The sequence below is a fragment of the Polyodon spathula genome, chromosome 15 (assembly GCF_017654505.1).
Source record: "Polyodon spathula isolate WHYD16114869_AA chromosome 15, ASM1765450v1, whole genome shotgun sequence".
NCBI lineage: Eukaryota > Metazoa > Chordata > Actinopteri > Acipenseriformes > Polyodontidae > Polyodon > Polyodon spathula.
In genome coordinates, this window is record NC_054548.1 from 3,218,332 (window position 1) to 3,237,950 (window position 19,619).

A 19,619-nucleotide genomic window follows, 5' to 3' on the forward strand; every position below is an offset into this window, starting at 1 on the left:
TTCTGTACTGCTAAAGATCACTCTTTGTATTTCCTCAGAGCTGCTCAGTTCCTTCGGAAGATGGCTGACCCCCAGTCCATTCAGGAGTCCCAGAATCTTTCAATGTTCCTCGCTAACCACAATAAAATCACCCAGGTACAGTATCTGTTAGAAAACAAGACAAGTAATGCACCCCCAGTACTGCATTAGTACAGTGCCCACACCGCCCACCCCACCCCTACAGCTTTTAAACATGCTTTAGTTCAAGAACACGCTTTATTACCCTGTGAAATACTAATGTATTCTGACTAATGGTTTGCCACAACTAACAGTACAGGGTTGAAATAAGACTTCATATAACACCCCTGAGCATGTGACTTGTAGGGTTTGTCTAATGCATGTAACCAGTTAGGCTTGCCTGGCAAAACCTGGGAAGGTGCAAAGTTCCAGACAGTTTGCTTGTGTGCTGGGTTAAAATGCCTTCAGTTTCCCTTATAAAAGTTCCCCAAAGTAAAAGCATAGCAAAGTGCAATAAAGCATAGGGGAGAATAAAGAATAGAGAGATATGGTAAAGCACAGGTAAGCATTGTAAAGAATAGAGAGGCATGGTAAAGCACAGGTAAACATTGTAAAGAATAGAGAGGTATGGTAAATGCATAGTAGTATAACCATGTGTTGAGCGTGGTAGAAGTGCAGGAATATTGTGGTAGACTCATGTAAGGGTTTACTTGTCTGTTACTGACTTGTGTTTGATTGTATTTCAGACCTTACAACAGCAGCTGGAGGTTATCCATGGGTATGAAGAGCTCCTGGCTGATATTGTGAACCTGTGTGTGGATTACTATGAGAATAAGATGTATCTCACTCCCACCGAGAAACACATGCTGCTGAAAGTAAGCCGCCTCTCTGTCTCTCGCACCTTTTTAAATGTCTTCTCATTCTTCTGGTTTATAAATGTTAACAAATAAAGCCTAGAAGAGAGAGACTTGACACACCAGAGGCTGATAACTTGTGGCTCTTCAGTCGCAAACCACAGTAAAGTGACTTCTGCAAGTGCGTGAATAATACTGATGATGATAATTCAATGACGAGAATATATTTTCCAGCAGCAGCAACCAAAATCGAGATAGCAACCAAATCCAATAGGTTAACAAGCTTTACCATTCTACATTAAAGGACCCACATTAAAGTAATTGTAGCTAGTTTGTTCAACACATTTTCTCTGCCATACCCACCCATTCATTCTATAGGTGTCAAATGTGGTTTTGAAAGTATTTCCATTTTAAAATGTGATCTGCTGGTACTACTCTAGGTTATGGAAATCTCTGTTTGCAAGCCCTTTTTGTAGACTCTTGCACTTCTTGGGTCATTTCACGTGGAGGGTGAAATTGTTCCCTCCCCTTCAAGGGCTTCTTTTCTGTCAATAACCAATCAGCTGCCTCTCCTATTGACTGATATGCTTTGTCAGTAACATTCCTTGTACCCATTGCTATATGAATGGAAAGACCCTGTTAAAAATAAATGAAATAATCAAGAACAGAAGAAAATGTACAACCGATAGCTTGATTGGTCTGAGAACTTTGAAAACTGGGCCTGAAGGATCCGAGCGATTGTGTCGTGTATGGAGAGGATGTGTCTTCTCAACATCATGAAACAAACATAACTTTCTTTCCAGGTAATGGGTTTTGGTTTGTATCTGATGGACGGGTCGGTGAGCAACATCTACAAACTGGATGCCAAGAAGCGGATTAACCTGACCCGCATTGACAAGTTTTTCAAGGTAAGCTTGTGAACGGGGAGTGCTGTCTGCCGTGCTTGCAGACCGAGCAGTTCATCAGAAAATGGGGCTCTGCCTGGACTGAAAGGTCAGCTGAGAATGGCTTTATACTCCATGGATAAATACAGAGCCTTTCAGGGATTAGATATGTCTGTGAGGAGGCTTGGTGGTCCAGTGATTAGAGAAAAGTGTTTGTTTGTGAAACTAAGGTTGAAGAGGCATAGTTCACCCCCAAGTCTCTGTACATGGCTTTGAATAAAAGCATCTGTTAAATGACAAATTAATAAAGTAATAGATATGGAGAAAGGGAGAGCAACTGTATACTTTCCTTCTTGCAAAATATAAAGGCATCCTGTACAATAAAGAGCTGCTTGAAGCACAGAGTCCATTGATTTCAGTGTTTCAACAGCAGCTCCTCTAAAAGGGTGACTCTAATGGCAAAAGAATGGGATCTCTTTTGACTGAGGGTTCTGTGATGCGTTCCTAATGTGTATTCTGTCGCACAGATATCAAGAGAACTGCTTATCCAATTGTGACAGATCTTAGTACTTTTCACTTCTTTAGCACAAGTCACAGCATTGAGGATATAAAATCTGTGGCTATAGCATGTGCCTTTACATGTGTACTTGTGTCACACCGCTTGTGTAGTTGTGATGAAGCTTAGGTAAGAAGTTCTTTTAGCGATAATCGAGGGTGTCGTGATAGTCTGTATGTCCATACGTGTTTCACACTTATAGCAGATGTAAATGGAAAAATTGCGAATTAATCAACACCCGTTCTGGAAAGCAGAGTTTGCAGTGGCCCTACCAGGTGTTGACAGGGTTATGACAGATATCAGTTTATTTTGCGTCTCCATTCATTCATTCAGTCTATATTTGAACTTTCACAATCCAAGATGGCCATTTTAGAAGTAGTGGGACTGATAGGAAAATTACATCATAAATCTGGACATCCCTTATATAATAGCCCTGTATTAAGAACTGGTTCTTCTAAATCTACAGTGTTTGCAAATGTGTAACGTTGTTGTTTGTTTGTTTATTTTTATTACAGCAACTGCAGGTGGTTCCATTGTTTGGTGATATGCAGCTTGAGCTGTCGCGATACATCAAGAACAGTGCACATTTCGAGGAGAACAAGTCCAGGTATGGGCCTCTCAGGCTTGGAGTTACTTCACACAGCTTGCTTTGCAATGCATTGTTTTTCTAATTGATCTGCATCCCTTCACACAGCTTGCTTTGCAATGCATTGTTTTCCTAATTGATCTGCATCCCTTCACACAGCTTGCTTTGCAATGCATTGTTTTCCTAATTGATCTGCATCCCTTCACACAGCTTGCTTTGCAATGCATTGTTTTCCTAATTGATCTGCATCCCTTCACACAGCTTGCTTTGCAATGCATTGTTTTCCTAATTGATCTGCATCCCTTCACACAGCTTGCTTTGCAATGCATTGTTTTCCTAATTGATCTGCATCCCTTCACACAGCTTGCTTTGCAATGCATTGTTTTCCTAATTGATCTGCATCCCTTCACACAGCTTGCTTTGCAATGCATTGTTTTCCTAATTGATCAGTCTCCCTTCACACAGCTTGCTTTGCAATGCATTGTTTTCCTAATTGATCTGCATCCCTTCACAGACCTTGCTTTGCAGTGCATTGTTTTCCTAGTTGATCGTCTCTCTTGAAACAGGTGGTCGTGCACTTCCACTGGCAGCAGCCCTCAGTATAACATCTGTGAGCAGATGATCCAGATCCGAGAAGACCACATGCGCTTCATCTCCGAGCTCGCCCGATACAGCAACAGTGAGGTCAGTGTTAGGGGTGTGTCTGTGTGTGCTGGTCTGGTGGGTATACACTGTGTACAGGGGAGGGAATGGGCTCTTTTCAACCTACTTTAGCTCACCTGGTGGACTTTTCTTTGAAGGTGGCAGTAGTTATTATAAGTCTTGTGGATCCATGTGGTCTATTTTGCATTATTGGTAAAAGTGATTCAAGTGCAATATTGAGCAGCAGAACGAATGGACCCTTTAAGCATGATGAAAAGAGGACAAGGGAATATAAAGCAGAGCTTGTTTATTTATGTACACAAGTTTAATTGAACAGCATACTTCAAAATTAAATTGTAATTGTCTATCAAGGGCATTTGCATCTAATTATCAAGCTGTTTGTGCAGCAACTGTGTAATGATGGGTAATGAGGGAAATAAAATGGCTCTTCAGTATGATACATTTCAAGTTCCTGGTACACTTTGTTCTTAAGCTCCTATATAAGAGTGTGTTCTCCTGAATATAGATTTAATAGAAGAGCGTGTTATCGTGTCCTGTTCAGCACTGCTTGAGGAGGCACGATATTCACATCATTCATGAACCGTACCCAGAAAGCAGCTCTAAGAGAGATGTGTTTGTGCAAAACACTCGAGCAACACTCCACAGGGAAGCTTCTTTTGTTTCTGTCTCTATCAGTGGTAGCCAAGCATCCTGGTGTTCTTGTCTAACTGATCGTATCAGTTGTCGTGAGTGAATTAAGTAAATGTCTTTCTTTTTTGTTTGTTTGATGTATATTTTCCGGTAGGATAGCCTTGTTCTCTCTGTCTGTAGTCACATGCCCTGATTTGTAAATGTAAGAATTGAAGGGGATACAAAAATATATACATTTATCAAGCTCAGATGTTAATGTGGGTCTAAAGAATGCGTCCCAGTGCAGTATCCCACAGGTCCCATAGGGGGGTACAGCACATGGCAGTGAAGGTGGAGGAGTGGGCATTTCTAATGCAGGCCCTGGGTGTGTTGCAGGTTGTGACTGGCTCAGGAAGGCAGGAGGCCCAGAAGACTGACTCGGAGTATCGGAAGCTGTTTGACTCTGCTCTGCAGGGGCTGCAGCTCCTGTCTCAGTGGAGTGCCCACGTCATGGAAGTGGTAAGAGCCCATGGTTAGGCTGGTTTTGAAGGCTGTTCTCTCAACAGTATGATATCACTCTGATTTTTGTTCCTTGTAAAAGTTTCCCCACAGTAAAAGCATACATTGTGATGAGCACCTCTTTATTCTCATCTCTCTTCTTTCCTCTCAGTACAGGGTGTGATGAGCACCTGTTTATTACCTCATCTCTCATCTTTCCTCTCAGTACAGGATGTGATGAGCACCTGTTTATTATCTCATCTCTCTTCTTTCCTCTCAGTACAGGATGTGATGAGCACCTGTTTATTATCTCATCTCTCTTCTTTCCTCTCAGTACAGGATGTGATGAGCACCTCTTTATTATCTCATCTCTCTTCTTTCCTCTCAGTACAGGGTGTGATGAGCACCTGTTTATTATCTCATCTCTCTTCTTTCCTCTCAGTACAGGGTGTGATGAGCACCTGTTTATTATCTCATCTCTCTTCTTTCTTTCAGTACAGGATGTGATGAGCACCTGTTTATTATCTCATCTCTCTTCTTTCTTTCAGTACAGGATGTGATGAGCACCTGTTTATTATCTCATCTCTCTTCTTTCTTTCAGTACAGGATGTGATGAACACCTATTTGTTATCTCATCTCTCTTCTTTCCTCCCAGTACTCATGGAAGCTGGTGCATCCCACAGACAAGTACTCCAATAAAGACTGCCCAGACAATGCAGAGGAGTATGAAAGGGCAACAAGATACAACTACACCACTGAGGAGAAGTTTGCTCTCGTGGAGGTGAGACGAGCTCTGTGTTTGAGGCATGTGATACAGTGTTCTTAACTTTAACATTCACATCCTGAAGGCGCTGGGTCGCTTACTGAGGCTACATGTAACATGTTTCGACAAGAGAAGTGTTGTATTAACCAACCAGCTTCCAATCAGATGAGCAAGGCATCTTAAAAGTTCCTGTAATGACAGATCAGTTCACACCAGCAATACTATCCCTTACAGCCTTTGTGTGTCTATACATTGAACTGAGTTCAGGAGCAGCTGCCAGATTCTTTCACAGTAGATGTATGTAATACAGGCTGGATCATCGTCAAGTGCCTGTATTGTAGTCAGAACCAGCACCCTGTAGAACCGCTACTGTGTATTATACTATGTCTGTGTTACATATGGGAATCTGGAAACTTGACCTCAAAAGAATATCAAAGTGATACGTGCAACATGAGCCACTCAAAATGATCACAATTTGCTGCTGCTGACCTTTTAAAAATAATATTCAGCACAGAGATAGCTATTAGGTTCCTATTGTATACCAGAGTTTTCTCGAGTGTGCTGTACTGCAGCACAGCATGTTGGTGTTTCCAGGTGATGGCCATGATCAAGGGTCTGCAGGTCCTGATGGGCAGGATGGAGAGTGTCTTCAACCACGCTATTCGGCACACCATCTTCTCTGCCCTCCAAGACTTCGCCCAGCTCACCCTGAGGGAGCCCCTGCGCCAGGCCATCAAGAAGAAGAAGAACGTCATTCAGAGGTGAGGCACATCCCGTCAGGGTGGGACGAGCCTCGCATGGGTTCAGGTTGGGTGCTCCACTGCAGACACTTTAAATAACTTTGTTCCATTTGCTTTGTTCTGCAGGTGAACCCTTTAAGGTGCAAGGGACATAAAATGAGACACACGAAACAGGGTTAAAATGTACTGATGGCTTGGATCTGGTCATCCAAATTGTCAGTTTCCGCCTCGTGATACTTGAGTCGCTCTCAAAAGTGTTTTAAGAGGAAACTATTTTAAATAACCTCTCAATTCTCAGTGCACCTGAAGGGGTTAAAATGGCAAACTAAAAAGGTGAATTAAAATGTTCTTATTGGAATCTGTTTTAAAACAGTCCATTGAGATTCCTTTACTGATCGAACTCACTATAGACATGTTAACTTCACGTGTAATTGGTTGTGGTTTTGTTATGTGTTATAATGACATTAAAGCAAAGATTCAAAGTTACTACAAATCCAAACGTATTTTTTTAATTTTTATTATTGAGCTTGTGCGGAGCAACAGCAGTGTTGTGCAGTGAGATGACCTTGTAGGGGTTGCAATACATGTTGTACAATGAAAGGTGACCTTGTAGGGGTTGCAATACATGTTGTACAATGAAAGGTGACCTTGTGGGGGTTACAGTACATTTTTTGTAGCTGCATGGTTTTGCAAGACGATTAACAACAGGTACCGAGTCAGCAGGTTTCTTTGCATTTGGAAAACGCATTGCTGAATGTAAGGATACGATCGAGCGAGTCTGTGTGTGTCTGAATGCATTGCTAACTGAATGTAAGGATACGATCGAGCGAGTCTGTGTGTCTGTGAGACGTGCCGTTGTGTTTTTAATAGACTCTCATAAGAACATAAATGTTTGTGAACTCTTATTATATTTTAACATTCCCAGTGTTTTAGATCCTACTACTTCACCTGGTAGGCTATTCCATGTGTTTTATAACTATGTAAAAAAAAAAAAAGTGAAGTGAACTGCTTCCTACCTTTTGTTCTAAACTAAATCTCAATGAAGAAACGCCTCTCCCACTGTCTTCAGTGTTCTTCAGGCTATCAGGAAGACCATATGTGACTGGGAGACTGGACGGGAGCCCCATAATGACCCCGCTCTGCGAGGAGAGAAGGATCCCAAGGGAGGCTTCGATATCAAAGTGCCAAGGCGGGCTGTGGGACCCTCCAGTACACAGGTGCTTGTCCTTTTCAAACATGTTACCTCCATGCTTTGCATCACTTTGGCACGCTAGAAATAATATGCCTACCATTGTTCTGGAAAGAATGTATTTGCAGTCAATAATACTGTAAGCTTGATGATGGCTTGCAAGAGGTTGACAAGAGCTTTTAAAGGGAAGTCTCACTGGGGCCTTTCTAAGATGAATTATCAAAGTACAACATATCAGTTTGCAGTTGCAGGTATCTGTAGGGCAAGCAAGCATTTCAGGTGTTTTATTTGCATGTTGTGACTGTGCTGTGCTGCAGGTACCTGGCACTTTGGTACCTGGTACAGTCACATTGCAGCGTGTTACAAACCCTGACAGCTCCATATTGGGGACATATCTTTATTGTGTTTCTGAAATCTATGGACTCTTGAACAGTGGCCAAAACCACTCTCTTAATCTAATTCAGTACATTCTACCCTGTTTGGCAAGGTGCTGTTTTCACAGCTGCAGGAGCTCAGAAACAAAAGTCAAGCAGACCCAGTTAAACATAGTTAAACATTCATCCGGTCAGCTCAGTGGTCGGTCCTGGTTTGGGGTAGAGATTCTGTTTTGGCACACGCATCACTTTCCAAAAGGGTTCTGGGAAGGGGAAGCAAGCCTTCTTGCTCATTAAGGGCTGTAAATAAGTTTACAGAAACTGAAAATGCAAAGAGAATACGAAGATAGAAAAAAAGTGCATAGATAACCGGGGGAGCTGAATTCAGGGAAATGAAATCTGATCTACATGAGAATTCCCCTTTTCAGGGTGCTCTAGAAAACCTCAAGAATCAGTCCGATGGGTGCAGGAGGTTTGAAGTCCTCTGTATGCAATCCCTTTTTATATATATATATATATATATATATATATATATATATATATATATATATATATATATATAATATATATATATATATATATCTCTAGAAAACCTGTCATGCAGTTGAGATGAAACTTGAAATGGACATTCGTTAGCATAGTAAAGAAGTGCTTAATGTGAATGTGTCCATAGGCAATTCAGTGTTTCAGGGGAGGGCTTTTGTTACTGTAGGTCTCAGAGAAATATTAATACATGGAAGTGAAGAAAATACAGTTTGTTTAGGCATGACACACGACGGGAAGCGTGTTGTTTGAGATCGCAGCACGCATGATGTGGATTGTATGTATTGCTACAGTAATGCAGAGCTCTCTGCACATGTCTGTACTGCCTGTTTAAAGTCTGTGTTGCTGTGCCCCTCTGTAGATTACACTTGGTGGTTCTTTTCCTTTCACAAAATCCCCAAGACTGTTTCAGTGCATGATAAGGCTGTAAGAGTTCTGTTTTCCTAGCACAGTCAGATAGACGTTATCCAGCCAACAGACCCGGTCCTTGCTACGCAGCTGAAGTCTGTCGGAGTGGAAAAGTTAGAATATGTCATAAACAAGTTTCCGAGGCTCTCCTCCACCTTTCTAGCTCTTATTATGTTTGGTGGCAAGGAAATGTAATGTCTTTTCATATACAAAATGATAATAAAGAACTAGGCAGCTTTTCTACTTCGGTTTAGATTCCAGTTTTCTCCGTGGGATTGTGTCCAAACCCTACACGAGGCACCCTCGGTTAGAACTGTCTTTTTTGCTGCGAAATCAAGCTCCTGTGTAGAGGGTTTGTGTAAAATTGGACAGTTCAAACCAACAAACCCATTTTCCCTGAATTGCGTTCTGGATGCAGTACTGGAATTACCCCTTCTTGTCAAGGGCTTTCTCTATATGAACATAAGATATACACTTCACACCTGTCCATGATGTGCAGCGTTTAGGACCATCGTTGATGCAGATATTTCCAATATGTTTCTGAGCTCTAGCTCTGATATGGTTTGAGATGGTGTTGCTATGGGCCGCCTCACCCAAGTGTTTGAGAAATTCTAACAGAGAGCAGGTTTGTATCTGCTGTGCTCTTCAGTGCCTTCTTGGAAATGCAGAAGCTGCTGTTTCAGGTTTGATTGTGCTGTTAATTTCACCTTCTTTTCGCCTGGTTTTTGTTTGTTTAGCTGTACATGGTGAGGACCATGCTAGAGTCTCTCATTGCTGACAAAAGTGGTTCCAAGAAAACCATGCGGAGCAGCCTGGAGGGACCCACCATCCTGGATATGGAGAAATTCCACCGGGAATCCTTCTTCTACACGCACTTGTTAAATTTCAGTGGTAAGATTGTTTTCCCCGCAGATGCGTGGTGTCCGCTCAGCATGCCCACCAGCCCCTCTACCCTCCCTTTCCACAGTGAAGCAGCAGGGTACAGGACTTGCACGTTTCATGCATGTGTTTCTGTACGGGAGAAACAAACGGATGCTTACTAATATCACTGTGTGGTTTGAGTGAGGGAATCGGTATTTGCATGGCATGAACGACCCTTCAGACACCGACTCGCTTTGCAGCCTTTGCCAAGTCATTAGATTCAAGTCCTTTAGCTGTAGTGCTGTAAGTGGGATACTACAGCCCAGTTGGATAGTACGGTCATATTTTACAGTTTCCTTCATTAAAGGTTGTTATACAGGTCTTTCACTTGCTGTTACTGAGGGCTGTTTACAGGGCACTCCAATCTCTGCCTTAATGGTAATATTGTAAGATTTAAAACAATAGTAATCCAAATGCGTTTAATAAAACATTGTTCAGCTTTGGGGTTTCAAATGAATGTATCAATTTGAATGATATTTACCCGTTCCTTGACAGCATGTAAACAGCCTGACAGTGTGAACCCCCTAGCCCCTCACTTGGTGTTAAAGTGCTTTTCCTGCAGTGAATGCTGTCCTGGTTATTGTGTCTCGTCTCCTCCTCCTCCTCCCGCTCCAGAAACGCTGCAGCAGTGCTGTGACCTGTCCCAGCTCTGGTTCCGCGAGTTCTTCCTGGAGCTGACCATGGGCAGGAGGATCCAGTTCCCCATCGACATGTCCATGCCCTGGATCCTCACCGACCACATTCTGGACACCAAGGAGGCCTCCATGATGGAGTAAGACTCTGCCATTCTGTATTCCTTTTCTTTTCAGAACCAAGGGAAGGCAATAGTTTAATAAATATATTGCATGCTGTCATCTACAGCTATGGCCAAAAGGTTTGCATCCACCTAGACTGAACGGAATTCAGATATTTTATTTAACATCATGTAGTCAAAGACACTACAGAATAATGTCGACCGGAAACCGTAATAGCCGCACAGTATTTCATGTTAGATTTTGAAATGTCACATTGTTCCATTTGTCCGTTTCTCATTAAGTTTGTGGAAAACTATACAAAGCGGAGTGTAATTCAATATGTTAGCGTAACATTATTCAGTTTCTTTCGACTTTATGATACAAAAAGAGTTCATTCTATAGGGGGATAACGTTTGTCAGTAGCTGTAGGTAAAGCCTCCCAGTCCCAGTGCTTGTGTGAAGTTCCCACTCCAAGCCTTCGTATTCTCAGAGAAATACAGAAACCAAGCTCCCAAACCAAAGCGCCCTCCTCTTTTCTCACATGAAGTTGGATTGCAGTATTCCTCATAAGACACAGACTGATTGCACTCAAAAGGAAATTAATGCCCCATTTCATGAGTTAATTAAACTAAACCAGCTCTTCAAAGTGGAATTGAATTGTAAGTGAATGGTGGTCCTGAGCTGCAATATGCCGTTAACACATCTGCATGCTTGTGCATGCTTGTAGTGCTTTCCTCTGCCGTTAACTGGCAGATTGGTGTGTAATAGGTGCTGTGTCTGTAGCTTTAAATATTTAAGGTAAAGATGGAGTCACCTGAGGAGACTTTGTGATGATGAGAGGAAGTGAAATCAAAAAGATGCACTGCTAAATATTTAAACGCCACCTCCAGGGTTTGAAAGGAAGCGTCCACGCTCTGCCTGTCTCCAACCTGACATGTACAGTAGCAACAACAAAAAACAGGCAAGCAGTACCACCAGCTGCTGGTCCAGCCTGACCGCTGGCAAAGAGGCAGCTCTGGCACCTTTCTGTTGCTAAGCAGCGAAAACAATAAGAAACCGTTTATGAACAAAAAGCCTTGGGCGCTGTGCCAGCTTCGAAACAAAGTAACAAAAAAAGAGAGGAAGACAAGGTCTAAAATGGGGGTGGATAAATCCAAGGTTTACTTGTTTTTTTTTTTTTTTTCTTGGGTTATAAACAATTGTTCTCATTTTTCTGCGGAGAACAGGCTGCCAGCTGTCATTGTTAATTGCCTTGTTTTTTATGCATTTCTTTTGTGCCCATGCTTGTGAATCAGGTACAAGGAGAAGGGCAGTTGGGCACAGTGCCAGTCTGTGCATTGCAAGCTTCAATCAGTCAGAATAGAGCTTTCTGCACTGGTGACAAGAGCCTGTTTGAACACAAGCCTCGAGAGAGTGAAAGGCTTGAAAGAACAAGTAAACGATCCTGCTGAGCCCTCGGAGGCAGCAGCTGTCTGAGTCAGCCTGAGCCCTCGGAGGCAGCAGCTGTCTGAGTCAGCCTGAGCCCTCGGAGGCAGCGGCTCTCTGAGTCAGCCTGAGCCCTCGGAGGCAGCGGCTCTCTGAGTCAGCCTGAGCCCTCGGAGGCAGCGTCTCTGAGTCAGCCTGAGCCCTCGGAGGCAGCGGCTCTCTGAGTCAGCCTGAGCCCTCGGAGGCAGCGGCTGTCTGAGTCAGCCTGAGCCCTCGGAGGCAGCGGCTCTCTGAGTCAGCCTGAGCCCTCGGAGGCAGCGGCTCTCTGAGTCAGCCTGAGCCCTCGGAGGCAGCGGCTCTCTGAGTCAGCCTGAGCCCTCGGAGGCAGCGGCTCTCTGAGTCAGCCTGAGCCCTCGGAGGCAGCACCTTGCTTTGTTTTTACTATTCTAGTATCATGCTTGGGAAGGCTGCCTTCCTTTTGAGTTACAAATGTGACTGTTGCAGATTCTTTTTAATTAATGGCTCCTTCCTGTCCTGCTTCCAGATATGTTCTTTATCCTTTGGACCTTTACAACGACAGTGCACACTACGCCCTGACGAAATTCAAGAAGCAGTTCCTATACGATGAGATCGAAGCCGAGGTACTGATCCACTCTTCAGACACTCTTGCGCCTACAGCTGTGGACAACTATTTAGCATCACCTAGAATTGTAGGATTGAGACATAATTAAAAAAACAACTACATGAACATAATGTAGATATTTTATTTAACATCATATGAAGCTAAATGAGTTAATTCTATAGGGTGACCTTTGGCCATAGCGGTACTCAAACTGGATACTTAATAAGCATCAAAACAAAGACATGCCTGTTTTCACAGACCTGGTGTTCTAGTCCGTGTGATAGTGGGATGGAAATCAGCTGTCTGACACATTGAATCCCCCTGCACTCCCTCTGCAGTGCTAATATTTTGTGAGCCACTGGGTGCCTCATGTATCTGTTTATTCATTCTGTCATTTCATAATGAGACGGGGGAATACAGGTAGTCACTTTATCTAAAATACTGTTGTAGGTCTTAGTTAAAAGTAGAGAATAATTACATGTGGGAATCCGGCTAAAGGGAGCATCTTTATCAGAATGCCCCAGTGGGGAATCTGACGCACTTCTATGGAAGCCAATTAAATATTTTTGTGTGATCACACTTGCACGTCTTTTAAATCCCACTGCAAATTATTTTAGTAGTGTCTCAACTATTATTACTTTGACTCAAAACCACACCAACTAGGCAGCAAAGTCTGGTCCAGCCTCTCTTGATTTACTTCAATCATCACAACCCCAATCAGGAAAAGAAATGCAGTTCCCATTTCAAATGCAGGCTGTAGTAGGACAGAATGAAATATTCCCGTTTCAAATGCAGGCTGTAGTAGGACAGAATGAAATATTCCCGTTTCAAATGCAAGATCTAGTAGGACAGAATGAAATATTCCCGTTTCAAATGCAAGATCTAGTAGGACAGAACAAAATATTCCCGTTTCAAATGCAAGATCTAGTAGGACAGAATGAATTATTCCCGTTTCAAATGCAAGATCTAGTAGGACAGAATGAAATATTCCCATTTCAAATGCAAGATCTAGTAGGACAGAATGAAATATTCCTGTTTCAAATGCAAGATCTAGTAGGACAGAATGAAATATTCCTGTTTGAAGTAGGACAGAATGAAATGCAGGGGGACATTTTATTTGTTGCATTTCTGAATTCGGAATAGCTACATCCCTGCAGAATTCCTGTGCAAAGTGATTTGCTTCAGCATTAATAATTCATGTCAGGCGTGGGTTCACCACTTCATTATATATGTGTGTTTTGTGGTGCAATCCGATTGACTCCCTGTTCCTATGCACAGCTGTAGCCCTTGATTTGGAGAACATGCTGCACAGTCTCAATAGCTCAGGTGTAATTATATAGAATGTTAGTTTATTTATTCATTGTCAGTAGAAAGCTTTTTAAACTGGCTTGTTGTTTTTCATTTAGGTAAATCTGTGTTTTGACCAGTTTGTCTACAAGCTTGCAGACCAAATCTTTGCCTACTACAAGATTCTAGCTGGAAGGTTGGTATATGTTGTAGAATTATTTTCTTTTTTTATAATCAAAATTAAGGGGTCAGGAAAACGGAGAGTATCAAATAATGTGATCCAAAAATAATGAAAACTTTACCTGGGTTTTTCATCAGAGACTGAACTAGTCCTTTCCATTGCCATGGTAACTGCAACTGTTAAGAGCAACACACCTCAGCAAGTAAGAATAGGAGCAAAGGCAAGAAGGAAAGATGAGAAGAGATAAGAGGAGGATCAAGAGTATATTTAGGCATTGAATCAAAATGTTTGGTCTGCGTTCCTTACACAGACCCTGATGTTGCGCTATTCTTGGACAACCTTACTCAAGTTAACCTTTAGTAGTCCTAGTAAGTAAAACCAGGTGTAATACAGCTCATCTCAACACTGTAGTGCTGCTTCCAGGGTGATTTTAAAGTGACCCGACTAGTTCAGAGGTGTGCCAGATGTAGAGCAGCTGTAGAGCAATGAAACCCGACGGGTGAACTGCAGCAGAGCACGTGGCAATGAAACCCGACAGGTGAACCGCAGCAGAGAGCGTGGCAGTGGAACCCGACGGGTGAACTGCAGCAGAGAGCGTGGCAATGAAACCCGACGGGTGAACCGCAGCAGAGAGCGTGGCAATGAAACCCGACGGGTGAACCGCAGCAGAGAGCGTGGCAATGAAACCCGACGGGTGAACCGCAGCAGAGAGCGTGGCAATGAAACCCGACGGGTGAACCGCAGCAGAGAGCGTGGCAAAACCCGACGGGTGAACCGCAGCAGAGAGCGTGGCAGTGGAACCCGACGGGTGAACCGCAGCAGAGAGCGTGGCAGTGAAACCCGACGGGTGAACCGCAGCAGAGAGCGTGGCAGTGAAACCCGACGGGTGAACCGCAGCAGAGAGCGTGGCAGTGGAACCCGACGGGTGAACCGCAGCAGAGAGCGTGGCAGTGGAACCCGACGGGTGAACCGCAGCAGAGAGCGTGGCAGTGGAACCCGACGGGTGAACCGCAGCAGAGAGCGTGGCAGTGAAACCCGACGGGTGAACCGCAGCAGAGAGCGTGGCAGTGAAACCCGACGGGTGAACCGCAGCAGAGAGCGTGGCAGTGAAACCCGACGGGTGAACCGCAGCAGAGAGCGTGGCAATGAAACCCGACGGGTGAACCGCAGCAGAGAGCGTGGCAGTGGAACCCGACGGGTGAACCGCAGCAGAGAGCGTGGCAGTGAAACCCGACGGGTGAACCGCAGCAGAGAGCGTGGCAGTGGAACCCGACGGGTGAACTGCAGCAGAGAGCGTGGCAGTGGAACCCGACGGGTGAACCGCAGCAGAGAGCGTGGCAGTGGAACCCGACGGGTGAACCGCAGCAGAGAGCGTGGCAGTGGAACCCGACGGGTGAACCGCAGCAGAGAGCGTGGCAGTGGAACCAAAAGAGCACATGGTGTGCATGGAACTTGCTGCTACAAGGGAATGAGGTCATGACATGTTTGTGTCCTGTACTGTAGGTGCTCATTATGATCATAGCAGACAACACTCCCTATTACCCAAGATGCCTGGTTTCATTGCTCCGTAGCACATACTTGTCCTGTGAACTGCTTACCCAGTAATTGTTTAAGATTCTTACATATTTTTTTCCCTTGGTTTTATAATATGTTTGCTTTGGAAACAGCCTTCTTTTAGACAAGCGACTGCGCGCAGAGTGCAAAAACCAGTCTGCTAACATCCCATGGCCAACCTCCAACAGATATGAGACCTTGCTGAAGCAGAGGCATGTGCAGGTAGGAAGGATGCTGGACTCTATCACTGTACAGGCAGTCAGCCCCCCTCTCTCATGTTCTAGAACCCTCCCATCTCTGTTGTTCTAGAACCTTCCTTCACGACAGGTTGTCCCTCATAGCTGTCGGTATCTCATTGTCTCGTTAGGTAAATATGCAGTACTCTATAGACAGATGGGTATGTATATTATGCACATTGTAACTGCAGCTATAAAATCAGAATGAATACCACGACTGAAACAAACTTCCCAAGGATTACAGTATTGGCAGATTGGCAGTATCCCCAGTCCTGTCCCACTGTGAATGTGATGAATGTGATTTTAATAGGTCTCATCTTTGGGTTTATAAAGCCAAGGAGTGTGTACCTTGCACTAGCATTCTTAATAATATTAAGAATACTGCTCATACCTTTGTGACAAAGCATGGTAATGACATTATTGAGAGCATGTGAATCAGTATTAATAATGTAACCCCAAGGGGCTGCCCACATGACAAAACCACCACACAATCAGTGACCACTGGCAGCCTCTGCCCAAGAAAGAAAGGGCTTAAGGGCTTGGGGTTCAGGCTGGGGTTGAGATGTATTTGCACTTATGTGTCTTGTCTGACCTGTGAGCGCTAAATTCACAACCCCAGCATGTTACAAATAAAGCAAGAGAACGTAATGGTACATGGTGTGTGTTTGATTTTTGCACAGCTGCTGGGCAGATCTATAGACCTGAACCGACTGATCACACAGCGGGTCTCTGCTGCCATGTACAAGTCCCTGGAGCTGGCAATCAACCGCTTCGAGAGCGAGGACCTCACCTCCATCATGGTTTGTAGAGCACACCTTGCTTTATACACATGGGCTTCACTAGCTGATCTGCATGTCTGTTCATTCATCCATCCATCCATCCTTCCATCCATCTGTATGTCTCACTTGTATGTTTGCACATATCTGTAGAATTGCTCGTCAAATTGTGATTAAACATTCCATTGCTCGTTCTGATGGGGATGTGAAGTTACTGACATACTTGTTTAAAATATTAAGATATGAAACAGCTATACATTTTAAATTACAGTAAAAAGAGCAACAGGGCAATGATACGTGCTCTGCAGCTGGTCTCCCAGGCAGCTGTACACACGTCACTCTTCAGAGCTCTTCTGAGAATCCCACAGGCTATAGAGAGCTGTGAATCAGAATCGGGTAGAGTCCTTGTGTCAGTGTCAAGCTCCTGTGTTTGCAGTGGATGGTTTGGGTCGTGTTGGTCTGCTGTTTTGTTGTGCTGATGCTCTAGTTTTGAATTGAAATCTGTGGTGGGTCTTGAATGTCACCGTCATGCTTGTTGATGCTAATTGAAATGGATTGAAAGTGAACTAGCATGGAAGTGTTTCGTTGTTCAGTGATAGCTAAGTTGTACCTCATGGGTTCCGGTATAAAGAATCCTTTGTTCTTTCTGAGTTGCTGTTTTTTGTTCTTGTAGGAGCTGGATGGATTAATGGAAATCAATCGCATGACTCACAAGCTGCTCAGTAAATTCCTGACTCTGGACAGTTTTGACGCCATGTTCAGAGAGGCAAATCACAACGTGTCGGCGCCCTATGGAAGAATCACGCTTCATGTCTTCTGGGAGCTCAACTACGACTTCCTTCCAAACTACTGCTACAACGGCTCCACCAACAGGTCAGTGAACCAAAGCAACGGCGCCACCAACAGGGCAGCGAGCCAAAGCAGGGGCTCCACCAACAGTGCAGCGAGCCAAAGCAGGGGCGCCGCCAACAGGGCAGCGAGCCAAAGCAGGGGCGCCGCCAACAGGGCAGCGAGCCAAATCAGGGGCGCCGCCAACAGGGCAGCGAGCCAAAGCAGGGGCGCCGCCAACAGGGCAGCGAGCCAAAGCAGGGGCGCCGCCAACAGGGCAGCGAGCCAGAGGAGGGGCGCCGCCAACAGGGCAGCAAGCCAAAGCTGGGGCATCTCCTATTCTCGTTTTATCCACAGCACACGCTGACACTGAGACACATACTGACTGTGCCACAGTCCAGGAGCCACTCTGAGACACATACTGACTGTGCCACAGTCCAGGAGCCACTCTGAGACACATACTGACTGTGCCACAGTCCAGGAGCCAGCTCACACTGAGACACATACTGACTGTGCCACAGTCCAGGAGCCAGCTCACACTGAGACACATACTGACTGTGCCACAGTCCAGGAGCCAGCTCACACTGAGACACATACTGACTGTGCCACAGTCCAGGAGCCAGCTCACACTGAGACACATACTGACTGTGCCACAGTCCAGGAGCCAGCTCACACTGAGACACATACTGACTGTGCCACAGTCCAGGAGCCACTCACACTGAGACACATACTGACTGTGCCACAGTCCAGGCAGCTCACACTGAGACACATACTGACTGTGCCACAGTCTAGGAGCCAGCTCACACTGAGACACATACTGACTGTGCCACAGTCTAGGAGCCACACTGAGACACATACTGACTGTGCCACAGTCTAGGAGCCAGCTCACACTGAGACACATACTGACTGTGCCACAGTCCAGGAGCCAGCTCACACTGAGACACATACTGACTGTGACACAGTCCAGGAGCCAGCTCACACTGAGACACATACTGACTGTGACACAGTCCAGGAGCCAGCTCACACTGAGACACATACTGACTGTGACACAGTCTAGGAGCCAGCTCACACTGAGACACATACTGACTGTGCCACAGTCCAGGAGCCAGCTCACACTGAGACACATACTGACTGTGACACAGTCCAGGAGCCAGCTCACACTGAGACACATACTGACTGTGCCACAGTCCAGGAGCCAGCTCACACTGAGACACATACTGACTGTGCCACAGTCCAGGAGCCAGCTCACACTGAGACACATACTGACTGTGCCACAGTCCAGGAGCTAGCTCATACGACCAAAAGAGAGACACAGTAATTAAACCCTGCATTGCTGGAACAGGGCTCACTATTTATTAAATGATACAGAATGAACTGAAAAAGAAACTATTCAAGAAGCAGCAAAGCAAATGAATGAATGAATGCAGTGGCTTCTATCAGTTAAATTAAACTGTTAAAGGAAGCTTAATAAATTAAGTGACAGGCATTTCAGCTACACATCTTTCTCAGTGTCTTCAAAATAAGGAGGACTTGTAGTCGAAGCGTTTGTCGAATTTATTTATTTTATTATTTCAATATCCAGCACTGTGGATTGTTTAATAGTTATGGATGAAAGTAATTTCAGATTTAATTTCCTCCTTTTTGTTTTAAATCATTCATTAATTCTAGGTGATTAAGCAGTGGACAGGCTCGATCAGCCTAATCTAGAAGAGAGAGGGAGCGCCATTTAGTGATCTGACACTTTGTATCAAGTTTCCATTGGTTTTACTGGCAGCACACTTCTGTGCACTAGATATTGCTGGTACTTACCAGGGAAGGAAATAAGACTCCCTGTGCATAGCAGTTTCACTCATTCCAGATTATAATACAAGCTTGATTATCCACAGTGTACAGGTAACAAGCTCAGGGGTGTCTTATTAAACTCACAGTAAAACCAGGAATGGATCAAACTGCTATGCAAAGAGTCTTGTTTCAATCCCTGCTTACTAATAAAAGGACTATTTGTCTGGTCGAGCCTTCATGAAACATGTCTATGCCAGTCAAGTAGAACTGAGGAGAAGCTCCTGTGTAAGAATTGAGCCAGATTAACTGCAAACTGCAAGGAGAGAGTCAATACATAACCTAGATAAGCTAATGATATGTGAAGCTACTAACTGTATATTGTTTATTAGTTGTAAACTCGACTTGAAGCATATCATTGTTCTGCCCCTACTGATCTTAGTTATCCACTACCCACTGTCTACTGACATCATCAGACTCCTTTCACATTTCTCTAGAGTGAACCTGCTGCACCACAGGCTGATTCGTTTCAGAAACATTATCAGCTATTACATTGTGCTGTGCGGCAACATGAAGAGATTGTGTAATACTCCACTGTGTGACCCTTTTAAA

General features: G+C 44.4%; 1 protein-coding gene across 2 annotated transcripts in view; it reads left to right on the plus strand.

The window, feature by feature from the left end:
- Positions 1-19,619, plus strand: part of LOC121328084 (cytoplasmic FMR1-interacting protein 1 homolog) — a 49,223-nt gene that overhangs the window by 12,011 nt on the left and 17,593 nt on the right. For both annotated transcript variants that reach the window (XM_041272568.1, XM_041272569.1), the window contains exons 7-22: positions 39-135; positions 744-872; positions 1,655-1,759; positions 2,807-2,898; positions 3,444-3,561; positions 4,546-4,668; positions 5,303-5,428; positions 6,005-6,171; positions 7,220-7,367; positions 9,402-9,555; positions 10,201-10,357; positions 12,289-12,385; positions 13,773-13,849; positions 15,502-15,610; positions 16,305-16,424; positions 17,074-17,273. In XM_041272568.1, coding sequence (XP_041128502.1) covers positions 39-135; positions 744-872; positions 1,655-1,759; positions 2,807-2,898; positions 3,444-3,561; positions 4,546-4,668; positions 5,303-5,428; positions 6,005-6,171; positions 7,220-7,367; positions 9,402-9,555; positions 10,201-10,357; positions 12,289-12,385; positions 13,773-13,849; positions 15,502-15,610; positions 16,305-16,424; positions 17,074-17,273 — 2,019 coding nt within the window. The remainder of the gene's footprint in view (positions 1-38; positions 136-743; positions 873-1,654; positions 1,760-2,806; positions 2,899-3,443; positions 3,562-4,545; positions 4,669-5,302; positions 5,429-6,004; positions 6,172-7,219; positions 7,368-9,401; positions 9,556-10,200; positions 10,358-12,288; positions 12,386-13,772; positions 13,850-15,501; positions 15,611-16,304; positions 16,425-17,073; positions 17,274-19,619) is intronic.